This window comes from Talpa occidentalis, unplaced genomic scaffold (assembly GCF_014898055.3).
Source record: "Talpa occidentalis isolate TD23 unplaced genomic scaffold, MPIMG_talOcc4v2.1 talOcc4.14, whole genome shotgun sequence".
Taxonomy (NCBI): Eukaryota; Metazoa; Chordata; class Mammalia; order Eulipotyphla; family Talpidae; genus Talpa; species Talpa occidentalis.
This window is the reverse complement of record NW_023601433.1, coordinates 33,006,241-33,026,202: the sequence shown is the minus strand read 5'-3', so window position 1 is coordinate 33,026,202 and position 19,962 is coordinate 33,006,241. Positions and strand designations below refer to the sequence as shown.

The 19,962-nt window shown below is 34.7% G+C and overlaps 1 protein-coding gene across 1 annotated transcript in view; it reads right to left on the bottom strand.

The window, feature by feature from the left end:
* The window catches only part of FMN2 (formin 2), a 308,497-nt gene that overhangs the window by 52,470 nt on the left and 236,065 nt on the right, over nucleotides 1–19,962 (bottom strand). Inside the window, exons 12-13 of the mRNA XM_037510275.2 lie at nucleotides 14,661–14,720; nucleotides 14,390–14,510 (exon numbers count right to left, since the gene is read on the bottom strand). Of these exons, the coding sequence (XP_037366172.1) occupies nucleotides 14,390–14,510; nucleotides 14,661–14,720 (181 nt within the window). The remainder of the gene's footprint in view (nucleotides 1–14,389; nucleotides 14,511–14,660; nucleotides 14,721–19,962) is intronic.

Sequence of the window (19,962 nt, the reverse complement as noted above, 5' to 3'; positions counted from 1 at the left end):
TGTTTCTTTATATTCCACATGTGAGTGAAATCATCCAGTATTTGTCTTTCTCCTTCTGGCTTATTTCACTCAGCATAACCACCTCCAATTCCATACATACTGTTACAAATGGCAAAATATCAACCTTTTGACATTTGAGTAGTATTCCATTTTGTATATAAATCACATATTCTTAAAGCACTCATCTGTTGTTGGGCACTTAGGTTGTTTTTTATTATTTGGTTATTGTAACTAGTGCTGTGATGGACATAGGAATACATATATCCTTTTGAATTAGAGATTTTTAGGATTTTTTTTAATATTCCTAATAAAAAACAAAGGAATGGAATTGTTGGATCATAGTAGGTTCATTTTTAATACTTCGAGACATTTTCATGCTGTTTCCATAGGGGCTGGACTTGCCTGCATTCTTACAAAGAGTATACAAGGGTTCCTTTTTCTCCACACCCTCACAGCACTTGTTTCTGGTATTTTTGAAATAGGCCATTCTCACAGGTGGTATCTAATTGTGATTTTGATTTGCATTTCTCTTTTTTTCTAAAAGATTTATTTATTCATGCATACAAGAACCAGGGTACAAAAAAAAAAAAAAAAGAACCAGGGTTCAGGCCAGATGTGCAGGAGGGTGAAAGGATTCACCAGAGACAGAGCAGGGAACAGAACAGGCAAACTGACCAAAATACACTGCTAAGAGGAGCATCAAGCAAGTCAGGAGAGGTCTGCCATACCATGTGGGTATCTCCTCCACTGGCCAGGATCAAACCCACTCTGCAGAGGCTGCAGACAGTTTCACAGCACTGCACTCAACCACCTGAGCCATCAAGGAGGCCCTGCATCTCACTTATAATAAGTTATGATGTGCACTTTTTTCATGTGTCTATTTGCCATCTGTATTTTATTTACCTTATTAAAATGGCCTGTTAGATAGCTATAAAACTAGAATAAGTTTTAGAGTCACATATACATACATAGGTGTAATGCTTATGGATTAAATAATACATGTAAATATGCTCAATGTGAAAATGAGTAGGGAAATTTCTCTATAAGATAGGGCTTCATTCTTCTCTTAACTGTAGTACATCATGCTACATAACATTATCCTCCTCAAAATTGGTTTGTGATGATGACATTTAAAAATATGCCAAGATGGGAGTGCAAACTGGTCCAACCACCATGGAGAGCTGTGTGGAGATTTCTGGACCTACTAAACATAGAGCTTCCATATGATCCAGCAATTCCACTCCTAGGTATTTACCCAAAGGACACAGAAACATCAATTCCAAAGAACACCTGCACCCCTATGTTTATAGCAGCACTGTTTACAATAGCTAAGCTTTGGAAACAGCCCAAATGCCCAAAAATAGATGACTGGATCAAGAAGATGTGGTACATATACACCATGGAATATTACTCAGCATTCAAAAAAGATAAACACATGCAATTTGCAGCAACATGGATGGCACTGGAAGGGATCATGCTCAGCGAAATAAGCCAAAAAGAAAAAGAAAAATACCGGATGGTCTCACTCATAGCAGGAATCTAGAAAACTTAAATAAGGGACCAGGAAAATGAATAACTATAAGAAAGTAAAAATCAAAATCAACAAAAAACTATGAACCAGAGACACTTTTTGGGGGTGGGGGGCGGGAGGGGAGGGACTGGGGTCAGAATGGGGGGTTTGCAATTGTATGGGGAATATAAAAATAAAATTTAGTATTTAAAAAAAATAAAAATAAATAAAAATTTTTCTAATACAAAAAAGTTGTATGTGTACATGTGTGAGTATGAGTGTGTGCATGTGTGTGTTAAAACATCATAATATTGGAAAGCATGAGTGAAGTTTCCAAATACTAAGAAAAATCCAGACAGAAGAAAGGAAGAACAAAATTCTCTCAGATATTCCCACTGGAGAAAAAATTCTAATACATCAATACAATTTACAAGATGGCATGTTGTTTCTATGGGAGTTGGAGATAAACATCTTATCACTATTATATTAAAAAAGAACATTGCAAGTAACTTTTTGACAAAAGCCATGATCATGAGGAGTCTGTTGTTTTCTTTTTTTTTTTTTTAAAGGAATTGGAATATTCCAGCTCTAACTCATTCAAGTATCCAAGTTTAGTCAATATTCATCAGATTGGAACCATTACTTTTCCATGAGATACCAGGTCACTGCTACAAATCTTCCTCAGCAAGTTTGAAGGAAGCCACATAACAGATACAAAGGAGAACCAATTAGATCAGAACCATTAGATCAGAAATTGTTTGAAAACAAATTGTTTTCTATGCAAGAGTGGTTTTTACATTACTCTGAGTTCATTTTCAGGAAACAAAAACCATTCTAGCTACTCAAAGCATATCAACACAAGTAATGGGATTCTTACAAAATCATTGTAAGAACAGAGTGAATGAGCTTTACACTTTGTCTGTAGGAAGGACTCCCAGACAAAACTACAAAATTAGCCCATAGGAGAGCAGTTATCTATATCACAGTCAAGATCTAAGCTGGAAAACCATGGTACTTTGTTTGGTAACAAGTCAAACAAAACAAAAAAGAGAAGCACTTCTCATAATACAAATATTGACAAAAGCAAAATGACATGCAGACACAGAAGGCACAAATTCAATAAATATTAAAAAGATAAAATTAGCAGAGCTTGCCAATTGACTAAAATGTAAGTGGTTCTTCATCATGTAATTAGGTGGTCCTTCATTATGAAGCAAACTTGAGAATCAACTAGCAACTTTTCAGAATCTACCTGCGATGGATCCCACGCAAAAAAGTAACCATCAAGCAAAAAGTTCACACAGTGATTTGAATGTGCACTGATGAGTGAAGTAATGATGTGAACAAAGAATACCCACTGGGCTTATAGCTTGGGTAGCTTGAGGATAGAGAATGCAAAAGGAAGGTTAGCTTTCAGAAGAATGAAAATCATTTTGAAGTTACTGGATTTTATCATGCCACTGAAACATCTAAGTATATTTTTCCAAAACATAGTTGGGTATACGGGTTGGGTATTAGAGTAAACACAGAATTCCAAATAAAAATATGATCATTTGAAAAAAGCATGTACAGGGAGAAGAGCGAGGCAAGGTTGAATATCTTAGGAGTATCAATTTTTATGAAAATAGCAGAGAAAGAGAAGACCATAAAGAAAGAAGATTTAAAAGTAACTGTCAGATGTTATAAGAAGAGTGAGAAATGAGTCAGTCTAATGAAGCTAATGAAAGGACAGTTAATTATAAAAAGTGAATCAATTGCAAAAGAAATATAAAATAAAAGAGAGGTTGATAAAAACATACATTCAACTAGGAAAGTGATTACAGTTTCAGTAGTGTTAGGGACAAAAGAAAAACTGTAACAGAGACAGGATATATGGAAATAATTGCATCAAAAGACCCAAAGAAAGACCAGAAATGTATTACAAACTTAGTCAAGTAGAACAATTTTCCCACAACAACCACTTGCCAAAAGTGTGTGAAGGGGCGAGGGAAGAATGACAAAGAGATGAATATACATCATTTTCATCATCTAGAAAACACTGAAAATATATTAGTCTTACTAAATGCATGATGGTACATCCAACTCAGTATTAAGCATGTGGTTTATGTAAGTCATTGCATCGTGACAATGAAATCTCAGAAAAATCTTACTCAATTCAATGTCTATATATTAATGTAAAAATTTGTTTATCATCATCTAACTAAAATGACAGAAGACAGTGATACCACAAACATACCAATAGTATAATATGCTAGTTTGGACATGGAAGATGTAACAAATACTATGACTAAAATAAATTATATTAACTATGAGTTCATCAATTTCAAAATAAAGCTAAATAGAACTGAAGGGTTTTATAAGCATAGTCTCAACAGGTGCTTCACAGCTGTACTCTTCAACAGATGGGGTTTTGCAAGTAAAAGTTGTTATAAATAAATCAATGCAAGATCAATATGTTAGCATATAATCTTACTGATTTAATACTCATTACTATGAGAGAAATTATACATTACTCTGAGTTCATTTTCAGGAAACAGAAACCATTCTAGTTACTCAAAGCAGATCAACACAAGTAATGAGATTGTTTTTAAACATGAAGTATTTTCATGGACAAATCCAGCCTATAAGTTACAGGTGAAACATAATAACTGTGACTTTTAAAAAGGTAGTAAACCTCTCTATAAATCTGGTTCTATATCTGTAAAACACAAATAACAACAGAATCTGCCTCCCAGGATTGTTACAATATATTAAAATATGTAAAGCACTTTAAATCTGTCCCCCAGTACATACTAAAGGCTAAATTTAGCCATTATTATTGTTGGTATCATTACTATTGTCAGCAGACGTAGGAAACAGAAAAGCAGTATTCTTTTTCTTTCATTTTTATTTATTTACTTATTTATTTTAACATTTATCATTTTTTAAAAATTTTAGACAATATTTACTTCCCCACCCCTCAGATTGAGTCCCCACAGAATTTCCTTCCCCAAGGCACCCATGCACCATCACCACAGTCCCCTGTACTCCTCCTTCCCTCCCTCTCATCCCTCTCCCTCCTCCTCCCTTGCAGGATGTCTCTGGTTTATAATTGTCTGTTTTTGCTTTGTTGTGTTCTGTACTGTTGTTATTATTTTTTTATACTGATGTCTTATTTGGTTCCCCTATATTCCTGCTATAAGTAAAACCATCCGATATTTTTCTTTTTCCTTCTGGCTTATTTCACTGAGCATAATCCCTTCTAGCTCCATCCATGTGCTGCGAATGGCATGAGTTTATCTTTTTTGATTGCTGAATAATATTCCATTGTGTATATAACCACATCTTTTTGATCCAGTCAACTATTTTTGGGCATTTGGGTTGTTTCCAGGTTTTACCTATTGTAAATAGTGCTGCAATAAACATAGGGGTACAGGTGTTCTTTTGAATCAGTTTTTGTGTCCTTTGGGTAGATCCCTAGCAGTGGAATTGCTAGATCGTATGGTAGCTCCATTTTTAGTAGACTGAGGAACCTCCAGACAGCTTTCCACAGTGGTTGGACCAGTTTGCACTCCCACCAGCAATGTAGGAGAGTTCCTTTTTCACCGCATCCTTGCCAACATTTGTTGTTGCTTGTTTTTTTGAAGTATGCCATTCTTACTGGTGTAAGGTGGTATCTCAGTGTGGTTTGGATTTGCATTTCCCTGATTATCAGGGATGTTGAAAATTTTTTCATATGCCTGTTGGTCATTTGCATTTCCTCTTTGGAGAAAAGTCTTTTGAGTTCTTCTGCCCATTTCTTGAGTGGATTGTTCATTTTGTTTTTGTTGAGCCATGTGAGTTCTTTGTATCTTTGTGATCAGTCCCTTATCAGTTGAATGGAGGGCAAAGATATTTTTCCCAATCAGTGGGGCGTCTCTCTGTTTTGGTTAATGTCTCTTGTGCTGTACAGAAGCTAGGAAAGCAGTATTCTAACCTAAGGGCCAAGGACATGGATCCTGGAGACCAGATTTGCAACCTGGCTCTTTCAATTAATAATTCTGAAACTTTGTACAAGTATATATCCTTTCTGTGCCTGTTTACTCATTTCTGGTTCTGAGGTAAAATATTGGTGTCCACTCTGTAGGGTTTTTACAATCAAATGATTTTGCACTGGGAAAATATGCAGACCTGTGGGAACTTGTATTATTATGTGCCTCAAGTATTTTGTGTCTTTGCCGTGATTATTCTTTCCTTTGACTATCCTGTGCCTCTCTGTGCAGAAACAGGGAAAGTTGATAAGGAACCTCTCAGGGTGAAAGTCCTGGTGTGAGGATCTCTACATGCTGAAAATAGCATGTGCAGAGACAGCAATAGGTGTTATAGCTAGAGTAGCAAAAACATTGAGACTTTCCTTGGCTTTCTCCTTATTTCTCAACCTTGACAGCTGATTACATCCCCCATACACTTGTGCATTCCTCGTTTGCCTGCTTGCTTCCTTGATCTTTTCATTTTCTGTCTGATTCTAAGTCAAAACGAGACTGCCCATGGAGCTAGGCTGTACTTTCTTGGTGTAGTCCCTCTAGGCTTCTCATTGTTCTGGACATGGACTCTGAGTAATCCTTTATCATCCTGCTGCCACTTGTCATAATGAAACATAGCAATCCTTATGCACAGTAAGAAGAATACAGCATTTACTACAATGACTGCTACTATGAAACTACCACAACTGTATACTACAACTCTTAATAAACACAAGGGAACTGAACTCTGATGCCTAAATTTCCAGAATTACTAAAGGTAATGCTTCAGATTGTCAGTGAGAATAACATTTCTATAGAGACACCTAGAATGAGTTAGTTATTTTTTCAAACATATTATTTACTGGTAGTTACTAATGATTCTGATCTAGCCAAAACTTAAGGCATATCTAAAAATCAAGTTGTAGATACCAATACTATGGAGGACAGTGGCTGGAATATTACTACTCCAATTCACTTTGACAGCACTTGCTATGCACCTTAACTTATGTGTTCAGAAAGAGGAGGCACCATGCTTCATAACTGTTAAAATATACGTCTCCAAGGTGGTTACTGTTATATAAATATATGCCCCTGATAAATAGTGAGTGTATATTATTGTGCACTGGCTTTCTTTTCACATCTGGTCTGTCAAAAAAAGTTAATATGTATTTATTATCATAGAAAATACCACTTAGGTCACATTGATTCTCTCCACTGAAGCCTGGTTCAAAATGAAATTTAAATGATTATAAATTATATATTTGATGTATACAGTAACTATGTATGTAAATATTTATATGTCAAAACCACAACTTTGTATACTGCAGGTTCTAGGAGGAGATACTGGCATTGATTCTTTTAATTTCAAGCTCAAACATAACTGCATGGTACTAATTATCATACCATTTGTAAAAGATTAAAACATTAAAATTAAACACTGTGCCATTATTTATAGTTCTGAGTTTTCAGACCTGCAATATATGCATTTCTGGTGATCAGAGATAACTACTTTTGAATTCAGAACTTCTATTATTTCAGTTTTCATCTTCAAACAGTCTTTCCTACAGAACTGAATTTTGCCTACCCCTAACTTCACATCTTCATCATACTCTTGTCCTCTGGTACAACACAGCAGGATCTCATGCATGTGTGACAAATTTCATTTCAAATATCAATTCTGATCATCTACTTGTGGGCAGTTCAAGGACTTTGAAGAGAAATTTCTAACTAGATGAGAAGACTGCCTTTAAATTGATATATTCCCTTACCATGATCTTTCTCCTGCTACCTCTCCTCTTTTGCTCCCTCCTCTCTCCCCTCTTCTCTTTATTTTTTGCCTCCCTTTCCTCTTATCGTATTTCCCTTCTTTCTTTCTCATTATTTAGTATTTCCCCTCCTGGCCCCGTTTTCCTACATATGCCTTTTATTTCCTTCCAAACCTTCCCCATTTTCAGCACCATTTTGTTAAAATAAAGAGTAAAAAAAGAAAAGGAATGAAGTAATTATTAGTGGATGTATAAATTTTGAGTCGGGGGAAGTTGCAAAGTTTACTAAATATATTTCAAAAGAAAAAAATATTAATAGATGACATTGAGGATCAAAACCAGAAAGTACTGTCCAGCAAGCACCCACCCAGTGACCCCAGTGACCAGGCCCAAACTCAGAAGTACTTCAGGAGGTACCCTCAGCACCACCCCAGAGACCATGAGATCTGGGCTTCTGTGCTCACCACCTGGGGAACTGTGGGAGAGGACCCACATATACAACAGAAGCTCCAACTTCAGCAGAGCAAAGCTGAAATCAAATATATAATGGGGAGAAAGAAAAATGCCCACATAAAACCTCAGCAGAAACATACAGCACAGAGAGAAAACTAATCTCCAGAATACAATGAAAAAGGCATAAGGAGTTTTTCATCCTATGGGATACAGAATTCAAAATTGCCATGAATTAAAAAAATCAAAGAAATAGATCAATAGAAAGAAAACTCAGGAAAACAGTTCAGAGATATGCAAGAAAACTCAGAAAAGCAAATGGATGCTATGAGAAAGACAATGAAGAAAAAGACAGAAATTGAAACTTAAAATAAGAAAATAATGGAGAGCTTCCCTGGTGTTGGCAGGTTTAAGACAAAACGCTATGAAGCTATTCACAGTCACTGCAGCACAAATTCAATTCCCACATGGCACAGCAGACCTCTCCTGTCTCACCCGCTGCTCCCCTCAGCAGTGTATTTCAGTCAATCCGGCTGTTCTGTTCCCTACTCTGTCTCTAGTGAATCCTCTCATACCCCACACCTCTGGTCTGTACCCCAGTTCTTGTATGCATAAATAAAAAAAATTAATTAAAAATAAAGAAAATAATGGAACTGAAGAATGTAAGAAGATGGAGGAGATGAAAAAAATCTGAAGAAATCCATGGAAGTAGAATAGGCCAATGGAACATTGAGTCAGTGACCCTGAAGATGCAAATGGGGAAAGGATTAAATTAGAAAAATAAAAAGAGATATAAAGGGGGAAAATGAAGAAACAGCCAAGAATTATCTGACACCATGAGGAAAGGCAATATCAGAATCATAGGTCCCACCAGGAAAAAGAGAGAGAAGAAAACTTAAAAACAAACAAACAAAAAACATTAAAAGAAAAAAAAAAAAAGGGAAGACAACTTCCCAAACTTACAGAAAAAACTGAACATATAAATATAGGAAATTAAAAGAACATCAAGCTACCTAAATAAAAGGCGACCTAGAACAAGATATATAATAGGAAACTTCCAAAATTCCAAGACAAATTAAAAATAATAAAGTTGATGAGAGGGTAGTTTTCTCTGAAGAAACACTTAAGTCAAGAAGAGAATGGAGTGATATATTCAAAATAAGCTCAACCAAGAGTACCCTAACCTTCATAGCTCTCCTTCAGATATGAGGGAGAAGTAAGGGACTTCTCAGTAAAAGAGAATCTTAGGGAGTTTGCAATCATTAGGCCCTCCATCCGAGAAATATTGAATTTTGGTATTTAAATCAAAGAGAGTAATGAACACAAAAAAGTGAATAGAGCCTTAATTAGAACTACAAAACTATGGACAAAATGCTACTATCAGACTTGCATGTATCAATAATCACTCTAAATGTTAATGAACTAAACATATGAATTGAAACACACAAGTATCTTTGTTTGAAGAAAGAGAATTCAACCTTCAACTCTCTCCAGAAGACCTACATAAGATCTAATGATAAAAAAAGGCTCACGGCAAAGTGTTGGAAAATAATCCTACAAGCAAATGGGATGCAGAGGTAGGCAGGGACAGCCATACTTATTTCAGATAAAATAGCCTTCTGGCTAAAAATATGTAACAAGAGACAGAATACACTATATAATGATTAGGGGAATAATACACCAGGAAGACATAATATTCATCAATATATACCAACAAAATGAAAGAGCATCAAAAGATATGAGACAAACACTATCAAATCTGAAAACAGATATTTGAGAAAAAATATATATATATGTTAGAAGATTTGAACACCACACTCTCAACATGTACACATCAATAAAACAGATTAAACCAGGACACAATTGCCCTAAACAAAGAGCTAGACCACTATGGTTTAAGAAATATTTATAGGACACCACATCCCCCAAATAGCTGAATATGTATTTTTCTCAAATACATATGGATCATTCTTCAGGATCGATGACATATAGTGTCAAAAGACAAATATCAACAAATTTCTGAAGATTGAAATCATACCAAGTAGCTTCTTGGACCATTTATGTATCAAATTAGAAATCAGTTACTCAAGGAAAACAAGGAGATCCTCAAATAGTGATTGAAAGGCCACTGGGTCAATGAGGCAATACAAGAAAAAATACCTTGACACAAATGATACAAAGGCATAAAAATACCTTGACACAAATGATACAACCTTGCAAAAGATATCCAGCACAGCAAAAGCAGTACTAGGGGAAAGTGTAAAGCAACACAGGACCATATTATGAAATAAAAAAGAGTACCCCTCAAAAAACCCTAATCTCTTATCTTGAGGAACTAGAAAAAGAGGAACAAAAAATCCACTAGAATGAAAGAAATAATACAATTAAAGCACAAATAAATGAAATAGAAATCAAAAACATAGTACCAAAGATCAATGAACCCCAAAGCTGATTCTTTGAAAACAATCAAATAAGACAAACCTCAAGGTAGGCTCACAAAGAAAGAGGGAGAAAACTCAAAAAAATAAGATAAAAAATTAAAGAGGGAAAGTTACACAGACAAAGGAGAAATCCAGAGTATAACATATGAACATTTATATGTAAACAACTTCAACAATCTAGATGAGATAGTCAAGATCTTAAATTATACAATCACCCAATGATAAATTGAGAAAAATAGAAAATCTGAACAAGCCAATTACAAGAAACAAAATTTAAAGGGTAATCAAAACTTTCCCAAGAAACAAATGTCTAGGAAAAGATGGTTTGATAAGTGATATCTACCAAACTTTCAAAAATGAACTAGTACCTGTTCTGTTCAAACTCTTCAAAAAAAAATTGATAAGCAATACTTTTAAATACATTTTATAATACCAACAATACTCTAATCCCAAAACCAAGCAAAGACCAAAACACACCAAAAAAGAAAACTATGAACCTATCTTCCTAATGAACATAGATGCTAAAATCCTCAATAAAATCTTAGCAAACAGAGTCCAACCATGCATTAAAAGAATTGTACATCATGACCAAGTGTCATGTCAGGAATACAGGATAAGTCAATACCTGAAAATCCATCAATGTAATTGAATACCAACAAAAAGAAAGAAAAAATAATGATCATATCAATTAATGCTGAAAATAATGCATATGATAAAATTCAACATCCATTCATGATGAAAACCCTAAAAAAACTGGGGATAAATAACTAACATAATAATAGCCATAAATGACAAACCTACAGTGAACATCATTCTCAATGGTGAAAACAATGAGTCTTTCCACTAAGCTCTAACAAAATGCACACATGCCCACTCTCACCACTACTGGAAGCCCTAGCTAGAATAATCAGGCAAGAGAAAAACATAAAACAAATCAAAATTGGGAAAGAATAAATAAAACTGTAATTATTTGCTGATCACATGATGATATACATAGAGAAAATTGAAAATTCTATGAAAAAATTTTAACTATAAAGCAGTATAGTATAGTGACAGGTTACAAAATCAATACACAAAATTCAAATATCTTAGTATATGAGAAAAATGAACTAGAAGAGGAAGAAATTAAGATAGCCTTCATTTATAATCACCATCAAATAAAGGTATAATTATCTAGCCATAAACCTAACAAGGTTTATTTATTTTGGTTTGCTAATCAAAATAAATGTGAAGAGGTTTTTCACAATATTGAAAATAGTATTTAACATTTGTTTTATAGCAGTTGAACCCCCAACAAGGAGACTGCCCTGCCAAGCTTCTTCCCTAGAAACTATTTTATATAGGATATGTATTTATCATATCATTCCTGTTTTTAATATATGTCAGTGTTTTTTTTTTTTAAAGATTTATTTTATACAAGAACCGGGGTACAGGCCAGAGGTGCAGGAGGGTGAAAGGACTCAACAGAGACAGAGCAGGGAACAGAACAGGCAGACTGACAAAGTACACTGCTGAGGGGAGCAGCGGGTGAGACAGGAGAGGTCTGCTTCGCCAGGTGAGATTCTCGCCTGCGGCCGGGATCAAACCCACCTGCAAAGGCTGTGGACAGCTTCACAGTGCAGCGCTCAACCGACTGCACCGCTAGGGAGGCCCTGTTAGTGGTTTTACTTTATGTATGATGTTTTATTTTATATGATTTGATATGATATGTTATTTGATAATTTTAGGGTCTGGGAATGCTCAAATTTTTTTCATATAAGTAATGGCAACTTTTTCTTCCCTTTATGCCATTTCTGTTAATGAAAGTTTTCACAGAATGCTCTACATTTTAAATATTGGGAGAAAACTATACTGGATCCCTATGTAAAACAGAACTTTATGGCTTGAACTAATAAAAAGTTGACTAATATATTAAAAGTAAAACATTTTTCCAAAAGTATGCATTGTAATAAATCATATCAACTCAAAATTACAGAGAATTAATCACTTTTAATTAGTTGTAATTTTCACAAGGTAGGTTAGAAAAACAAGTGGTTAGTGAAAATGAGTTAGTACAACTTTGCTATTTATTTCTAATATGAATAAATGGCATCAAATCTTAGAATTAAATGACTGAGAACTTGATTTTCTTCAAATTAACTCATCCTCCCACTGGAAAAAAAATACCACTAAAAGTAATGAAGACTTAAGAGATTTAAAGCATAAAAGTCTAAAATTCATAAACAAAAAAAGCTTATGAGATTGAGAAAATTTTATTTTCTTATGGGTGGTGGGAAGAGAGATGAGAAAAGAGAGTTATTTGAAGAATACTAACATTGAAAAAAATCACCAACAAAAGCTTTTCTTTCATAAATTGAGTAAAAAACTGCTCAAAAAGCAAAACATAGTATTTGAACCATGTTGACTGAAAGGAAATTATGGAGTATACAAATTTTTAATTGTATTATATTTTTATAGAGTTAACATTGGTGTACAATACTGTATATGATTTAGTGGTAGAGGCTCACACTTCTTCAGATGGATGTTGCCATATTCTGCCACCACCAAAGCACCAAAAGTGAAGTGATATAATTATTTGAATTATGTAGATGCACTTGTATATTACTTAGTACCTTACCACCTTCACTGTCCTTAAAAATTAGAAAGGTTTGTTTACTTCTTTCTTTCTCCCCTGATCCCTTCTTTGTCAAAATCACTATCATCTTTTATTTGAGTTCTTTTCTAACTAGTCTCCTGAATTCCATGTTTGTCAGAACAATGTCTTCAAGATATAAAACATGTCAGTTCTAATTCCCTATGGAAACTGCTTCAGTCAGTGCATATTGCATCTGGAATAAAATGCAAACTCCTTATAAAGCACATAGACTAAAATAGGAAACACAATCAGAAAACTTTTATCTCATGTCCCGCCTTTAAAAACTAAGGGAGAGGGCCTCCCTGGTGGCGCAGGCCATTGAGCACCAAACTGTGAAGCTGTCTGCAGCCTCTGCAGTGCGGGTTCGATCCTGGCTGGCTGGCGAGAATCCCACCTGGCGAAGCAGACCTCTCCTGTCTCGCCCACTGTTCCCCTCAGCAGTGTATTTCGTCACTCTGCCTATTCTGCTCCCTGCTCTGTTTCTGGTGAATCCTCTCACCCTCCCGCGCCTCTGGCCTGTACCCCGGTTCTTGTAAAGAAATCTTTAAAAATAAATAAATAAATAAAATAAAAACTAAGGGGGAATTTGGACACTTCCTTGCCCTATCATGCTTCTTTCATCCTCCTCATTCTCCTTCCCATACACACACACACACACACACAGAGATGACCCACATCAATTTAGTCTTCCTGCCTAGCATGCTCAAGGTGGTTATCATGATCTTGTCACTAAATATCTCTATGGTTTGCTCACTTTCTACTTTACTGTACTCTGCATTTGAATCAGGTAGAATTGCTTGCAGCTCCATGAATCCACTCATCTCAGGCCATGGAACTTGGTGATTTACCTACTCAAATTTCTTTCTGTAAATTTTTCACCTATAAATTATTCATGAGGGATGACTCCTACACAATCCCTACCTCAAGCCTTTCATAACCAATTAGGTAGTATCAGACTCACCTTCTACTCTGCTTCTTATTCCTATTTGCCCATATTCTTACTACACCATAGTGTAAATAACTAAAGTGTCCTCAACTCCATGCCTATAAGAATAAACCTCATGAAAAAGTAGTAAAATTAATTTTATTTACAACAATAAAAATTTGTAAACTACTGTAAATTTATTTTTATTTTTAATTTAGAAATTTGAATAATTTCAGACTCTTTTCCAAACCATTTGCTATAAGACTTGTAGACAAATGATAAAACATCATTCACATGTGTTTATTTTTAACCAAATATGTGAAAGAAGGTATTTTGTTCCTAGAGAAGTTCACATGTAGCAAAATTTTGGGCAAGTGCACAAAAGAAGGACTATTTATATTTGAACAAAGAAATGTCTGATGTAAAAACAAGTTGATCAAATTTATTCCTGATGAAAGAGATTGCCATTCAAATAACCAAGATTCAATACAAATTTCTAAATACATTCTAAATTTCTAAATGCAACATTGTAAGCAACAAAAGAACATCATTATTGGTAATTGTTTCTTTTTCTTTACAAGATTATAAAAGTTACTTGCTTCAAAAACATTGAAAAGTAAGTATCCTGTTATATAAAAATACATAAACAAAAATCATGAGTTATTATAAGATTATACGTTACCTTTCAAATCTTTGTGTAATTTTCTGAGATCTTTCTGAAAATCTTCAAACTTCATCTGTGAGGCTTGAAAAAGGTCTTGGGGTTCTGGTAGTGGAAAGACAGACTGTTCTTTCCCAGAATCCTAGTTTGCAAAAAACATAATTTGTAAACATATTTGCATCAATATAAATAATATTAATAAACAGCAGCATTGGTAAAACAGCAATAACAAACAATGCCAAATCATACAAGAATAAATGTAAAAAATTACTATCCATAAAAATTGTCTTACCTCTTCAAAATTTCGAAGATAATAGGAAACAATATATGACAAAAGGCTTCTGCTGTTGTCCTAGACAGAAAAAACAAAGTTAAATATTTTTTAAATATTAATTATACAGTATTAAATAAATTCCAGTCAATCCATATTTATTAATGAGAATATGGTGAATAGAATAAGAAAGCCTACATTTTAAATCATATCTGTCATTTCAAAAGAGTTTAGTGGCACAGAAATTCTTGTTTGTCCCTAGTGTTCCCAGTTAAAGCTCCAAGTGAAAACGCAGGTGCTTAAATGTGTAATTTCAAATATAAATGCTTTCCAGATAGTAGCCCTATCAATGAGAATTCTATACAGCTGGACTGACAGGTGTTGCTCCAACAGTAAGTTTGATTGAGGTTTATTAGTTTATAAATAAGGAAAACATAAAAGTTAAGTATAATTCCTAATGCCTAAGAACCTTTAAGATACAATTATATAGATGTATTAGAAAGTATTATATCAGCAACTGAGATTGATGGATGAATATCCAAGCAATCATAAATAATGCAATGTGCACAGCTCATAAAAAAAGATGGAAACTTGTTTCATATTTAAAAATTTCATGAAAAGCTATTCAGCTTTTATCAAACACATTTAAAAGTATTACATTTTGAATATTGTTTTGGACATTTCTCAATATTACTACTACATAAACTGAATGTGGGAGACCAAATAATATATTTTATTTAAAATGCCATATGACACTAATTACACTCTCTGGATTGTCTAATCTCACCAAGACTTTCCCCTATTTATAAAATGAATGTCTTTTATGTCATTTGACATGATACGGTAATACATCTGTTAGAGACATTCCTCATAGTAATATACGAGTAAGTAGTAATAAAAATATATATAAAACAGCGATATACAGCAACAATAATAAAATTAATAATTTTATTGTAGAAACAGCATTTGTTAGCAAAAAAAACATATTTTCATTTTTGAAAGAAGTAGAATAGTTTCACCTCCCTGTTAATTTTTGACACTATAGGATTTCTTCCCATAGGTGTGGTCAACATAGCTTTCCCCCCACAAAAGCACCCATAGTCTTCCATCATAGTCCATTATGCTCTACTGTCCACACCCTATATAACCCCCTCATCGTCACACCTCATCCTCCCATCCACTTACGCACTTTTCAAGGACTAGTTTTAAAGTTTGTCTTTTTCAGACCCATTATTTGGTTTCTCTGTATTCCACATATAAGTGAAACCATCTAATATTTATCTTTTTTCTTCTCACTTATTTCACTCAACATAATTCCTTCCAGTTCTGGTCATGTTGCTGCAAATAGCCATCTGTACGTCTTTTCTGGAGAAGTGCCTATTTAGCTTTGTTGCCCATTTTGTTATTGGATTGTTGTCTTTCTTTTTGTTGAGTCATATGAGCCCTTTTTAGATCTTCAATGTCAGTACCTTATAAGATGAATGGTGTGCAAATATTTTCTAACATTCAATAGGGTGGCTCCATCCTGGATACTATCTCTGGGCAGAAGCTGTGCAGAAGCTTTTTAGTTTGGTGAAGTTCTAGCTAGTTCTTTATATTATCCTTTGATCCTTTGTTTTCCGTGCTGCTGGGGACGAGTCCACAAAGATATTTTTGAAATTTATATCATGAAATGTTAGACCAGTGTTTTTTTCTGTGTATTTTATGGTTTCAGTCTTTGATCCATTTAGAGCTGATTTTTGTGTATGATGTGAGGTAGTGATCTAGTTCATTAGTTTGCATATAACAGACCAATTTCCCACATCCATTTATTGAAGAAGCTTTCCTTGTTCCAGTGGATGTTCCTTGCTCCTTTGTCATGGATTTGTTTCCATAAATGTGTGGCTTCTTTTCTGGCTCTCAATTATATTACATTGGTCTATGTGTCTACTCTTGTTCCAATACCATAATGCTTTAATTATGATGATTTTGTAGTATAGTTTGAAGCTTGAAAGTGTAACACCACCATTTTTCTCCCTTTTAATTAGGATAGTTGTGGCTATTCAGGGTCTTTTGTGGTTCCATATGAATTTCTGTTATACATATTCCTTTTCTTTGAAGAATGACAATGATATTTTTATTGGGATTGTGTTGAGTCTGTAAATTGCTTTGGGTAGTATGCCCATTTTGACATTGATTCTTCTAATCCATGAGCAGGAGATATCTTTACTATTATTTTTATTCTATATTTTTAACAGTGTTTTATAGTTTTCCTTGTTTAACTCTTTCATCCTTTGTTAGGTTAATTGCCAGGTATTTAATAGTTTTTGATGAGATTGTAAGCAGGATGACTTTCTTAATATTTTCTTCTAGGTGACAGCCCATAGGTATGCAAATTATTTCTCTGTGTTGATTTTGTCACCTGCCACTTAGTTGGACTGGTTCATTTTTTTCCCCCATCTATCTTTAAAGTTTTCTACATATATTATAATGTAATCTGCAAATAATGATATCTTCTTATTTCCCAATTTATATTCCATTTATAGCTTTCTCTTGTCTAATTTCTTTAGCTAGCACTTATAGAAGTATGTTAAATAGTAGTGGTGAGAGTGACATCCTTGTCTGGTACCAGATCTTCAACGCAAAGGTTTTCATTTTTTTCACCATTGAGAATGATGTTAGGTGTGGGTTTGTCAAATATGGCTTTTATTATGTGAAGATGCATTCTATTTAGCTCCAAATGGTCAGGTTTTTTTGTTTGTTTGTTTTATTTTGTTTTGTGGGACCCTCGCCGGCAGCTGGGGAATGAACCAGAGCTGCAGAGGCTGCATGCAGCCTCGCAGCCCAGCGCTCAACCGCTGTGCCACCAGGGGAGGCCCACAGATGATCACGTTTTTTCATCATAAATGGATGGTGAAACTTAGCAAATGCTTTCTCAGTATCTATTGATATGATTTATGGTTTTCATTTTCCTTTTTATTGATCTGGTGAATTGTGTTTATTTATATTCAGATGTTAAACCATACTTGTGTTCCTGATATAAATCCCACTTGGTCATGATGTATGATCCCTTTAACGCACTGTTGGACACTGTATGCTAAGATTTTATTTTACCATCTTTGTTCATTAGGGAGACTGGTCTGTCATTTTTCTTTTTTGTGTTGGCTTTGTTTGGCTTTGGTATCAGAGTATTGCTGGTCTCATAAAAGTTGTTTGGAAGTATTCTTTCTCAATTTTTTGGAATAGCTTGAATGGGACAGGTATTAGTTCATTTTTGAAAGTTTGGTAGAACTCATTTATGAAACCATCAGATCTTGGTCTTTTGTTTTGGGGGAGATTTTTGATTACTGTTTCAATTTCCTTGCTTATGATTGGTTTATTCAGGTTTTCTATTTATTCCCTATTCATCCTTTATTATATAATTCTAAAAATATGCCCACCTCATTGATGTTTGCTTATGTGTCTATAATAATATTTTATTATCCTCTAAATTTCTGTGGTGTAACTCTCCGATTTTGTTTTTGATCCATTTGAATTTTCTCCTCTTTTCTTAGTGAGTCTATCTAGAGATTGTCTACTGATTTATTTATTTGTTTATGTATGTACATATTTATTTATTCAAAGAACCAGCTTTTGGCTTCATTGGTCTTTTGAACTGTATTTTTTGAATTCTATTTGTTTTATTTGTGCTCTAATTTTTATTATTTCATTCCTCTTACTTGCTTTGGATTTTTTGTTCTTTTTCTAATTTGTCAATATTAGAGACAAGTATATTTATTTGAGATATCTCTTGTCATGATGTCAGCTTGTATTGCTAATTCCTTCTCTCTGAGTGTTGCTTCTGCTGTACCTCATATGTCCTGGAATAGTGTGTCCTCATTGTCATTTGTCTCAAGCATTAATTTTTTTCTTTGATTCCCTTGTGGACACATTGGTCTCACAGTAATATACTGTTCAGTGTCCATGTATAGTGGTTTATCCTGCTTTCTTTTGTAGTTGATTTCTAGTTTGATACCTTTATGGTCCAAGATTATACTTGGTATAATTTCAATCTTCATGAATTATATATAATTGTATTGGGGCCCAATATGTGGTCAACCCTAGATGATGTTCCATGTACACTTAAAAACGTAAATTCTTTTGTGGGGTTGTAGTATCTATAGCACCCTATAGATCTCTATTAGGTCCATAAGGTGTAATACTCAAGCCATCTGTGGCAACATGGAGGGAGATGTAAGGGACTATGCTAAGCAAAATAAGTCAGAAGGAAAAAAATAAATACGGGTAAATGTTGGATGGTTTTACTTTATTTTTAATTTTTGCACAGAAGAACTGGGATGTGGGCCAGAGGTGCAAGGATGAGAGGATTCACCAGAGACAGAGTGGGGAGCAAAATAGGTGGGTTTACTGAAATGCACTGTGATGGGGAGCAGCAAGCAAAACAGGAGAGGTCTGTTACTGCCATATGTGGAAGCAGCTTCATGGCCTGGGATCAAACTCAGGTTGTAGTGGTGATAGTGCTGAGACGTAGCCACTAGGCCACCAGGAAGGTGCCTGGATGGTTTTACTTATATAAGGAGTATAGAGAAAACAAACAGGGCTGACAATAGATCTGAGGCATACATAATGGGAGGGGCCAGTGGAAGGGTCAAAACAGGGGAGGGAAGAGAACAAGGGACTATTGCCATGGATACCAGGTATATGATGTTGGGAGGACCATGGGGAGTACAACGGAGGGGAGAGAGGACATGTTGTTCAAAAATTACCAATGATTTAATATAATATTTATGTAAATTTAAAAATAATAAATAATAAATAAATACCAAGCTAACTGATGGCACTTGAGAGTGAGAAATTTCTTTTTTTTTAAAGATTTTTATTTATTTATACAAGAACTGGGGTACAGGCCAGACGTGCAGGAGGGTGAGAGGATTCACCAGAGACACAGCAGGGAACAGAACAGGCAGACTGACGAAGTACACTGCTGAGGGGAGCAGCAGGAGAGGCAAGAGAGGTCTGCCTGCCTCATGGGTTGCTCCGAGGCTGGCGGGGATCGAACTGGCACTGCAGAGGCTACAGACAGCTTCACAGTGCAGCGCTCAACCTCCTGCACCACCAGGGAGGCCCAAGAGTGAGAAATTTCTTCATAGGATTGATGGACTATTGAAGATGAACATAATTTTAGTATATTTATTTTTGCTTGAAATGCTTTTTTTTTAATTCAAGGAAAATTATTTTTCTTTTACCTGACCAATATCTTCAGCTATGTTAAATTTTGTTTTTTATGAGCAGAACCAAATTGTATTTACATTTTTCCATCTAATCTTGATACCATCATGATACG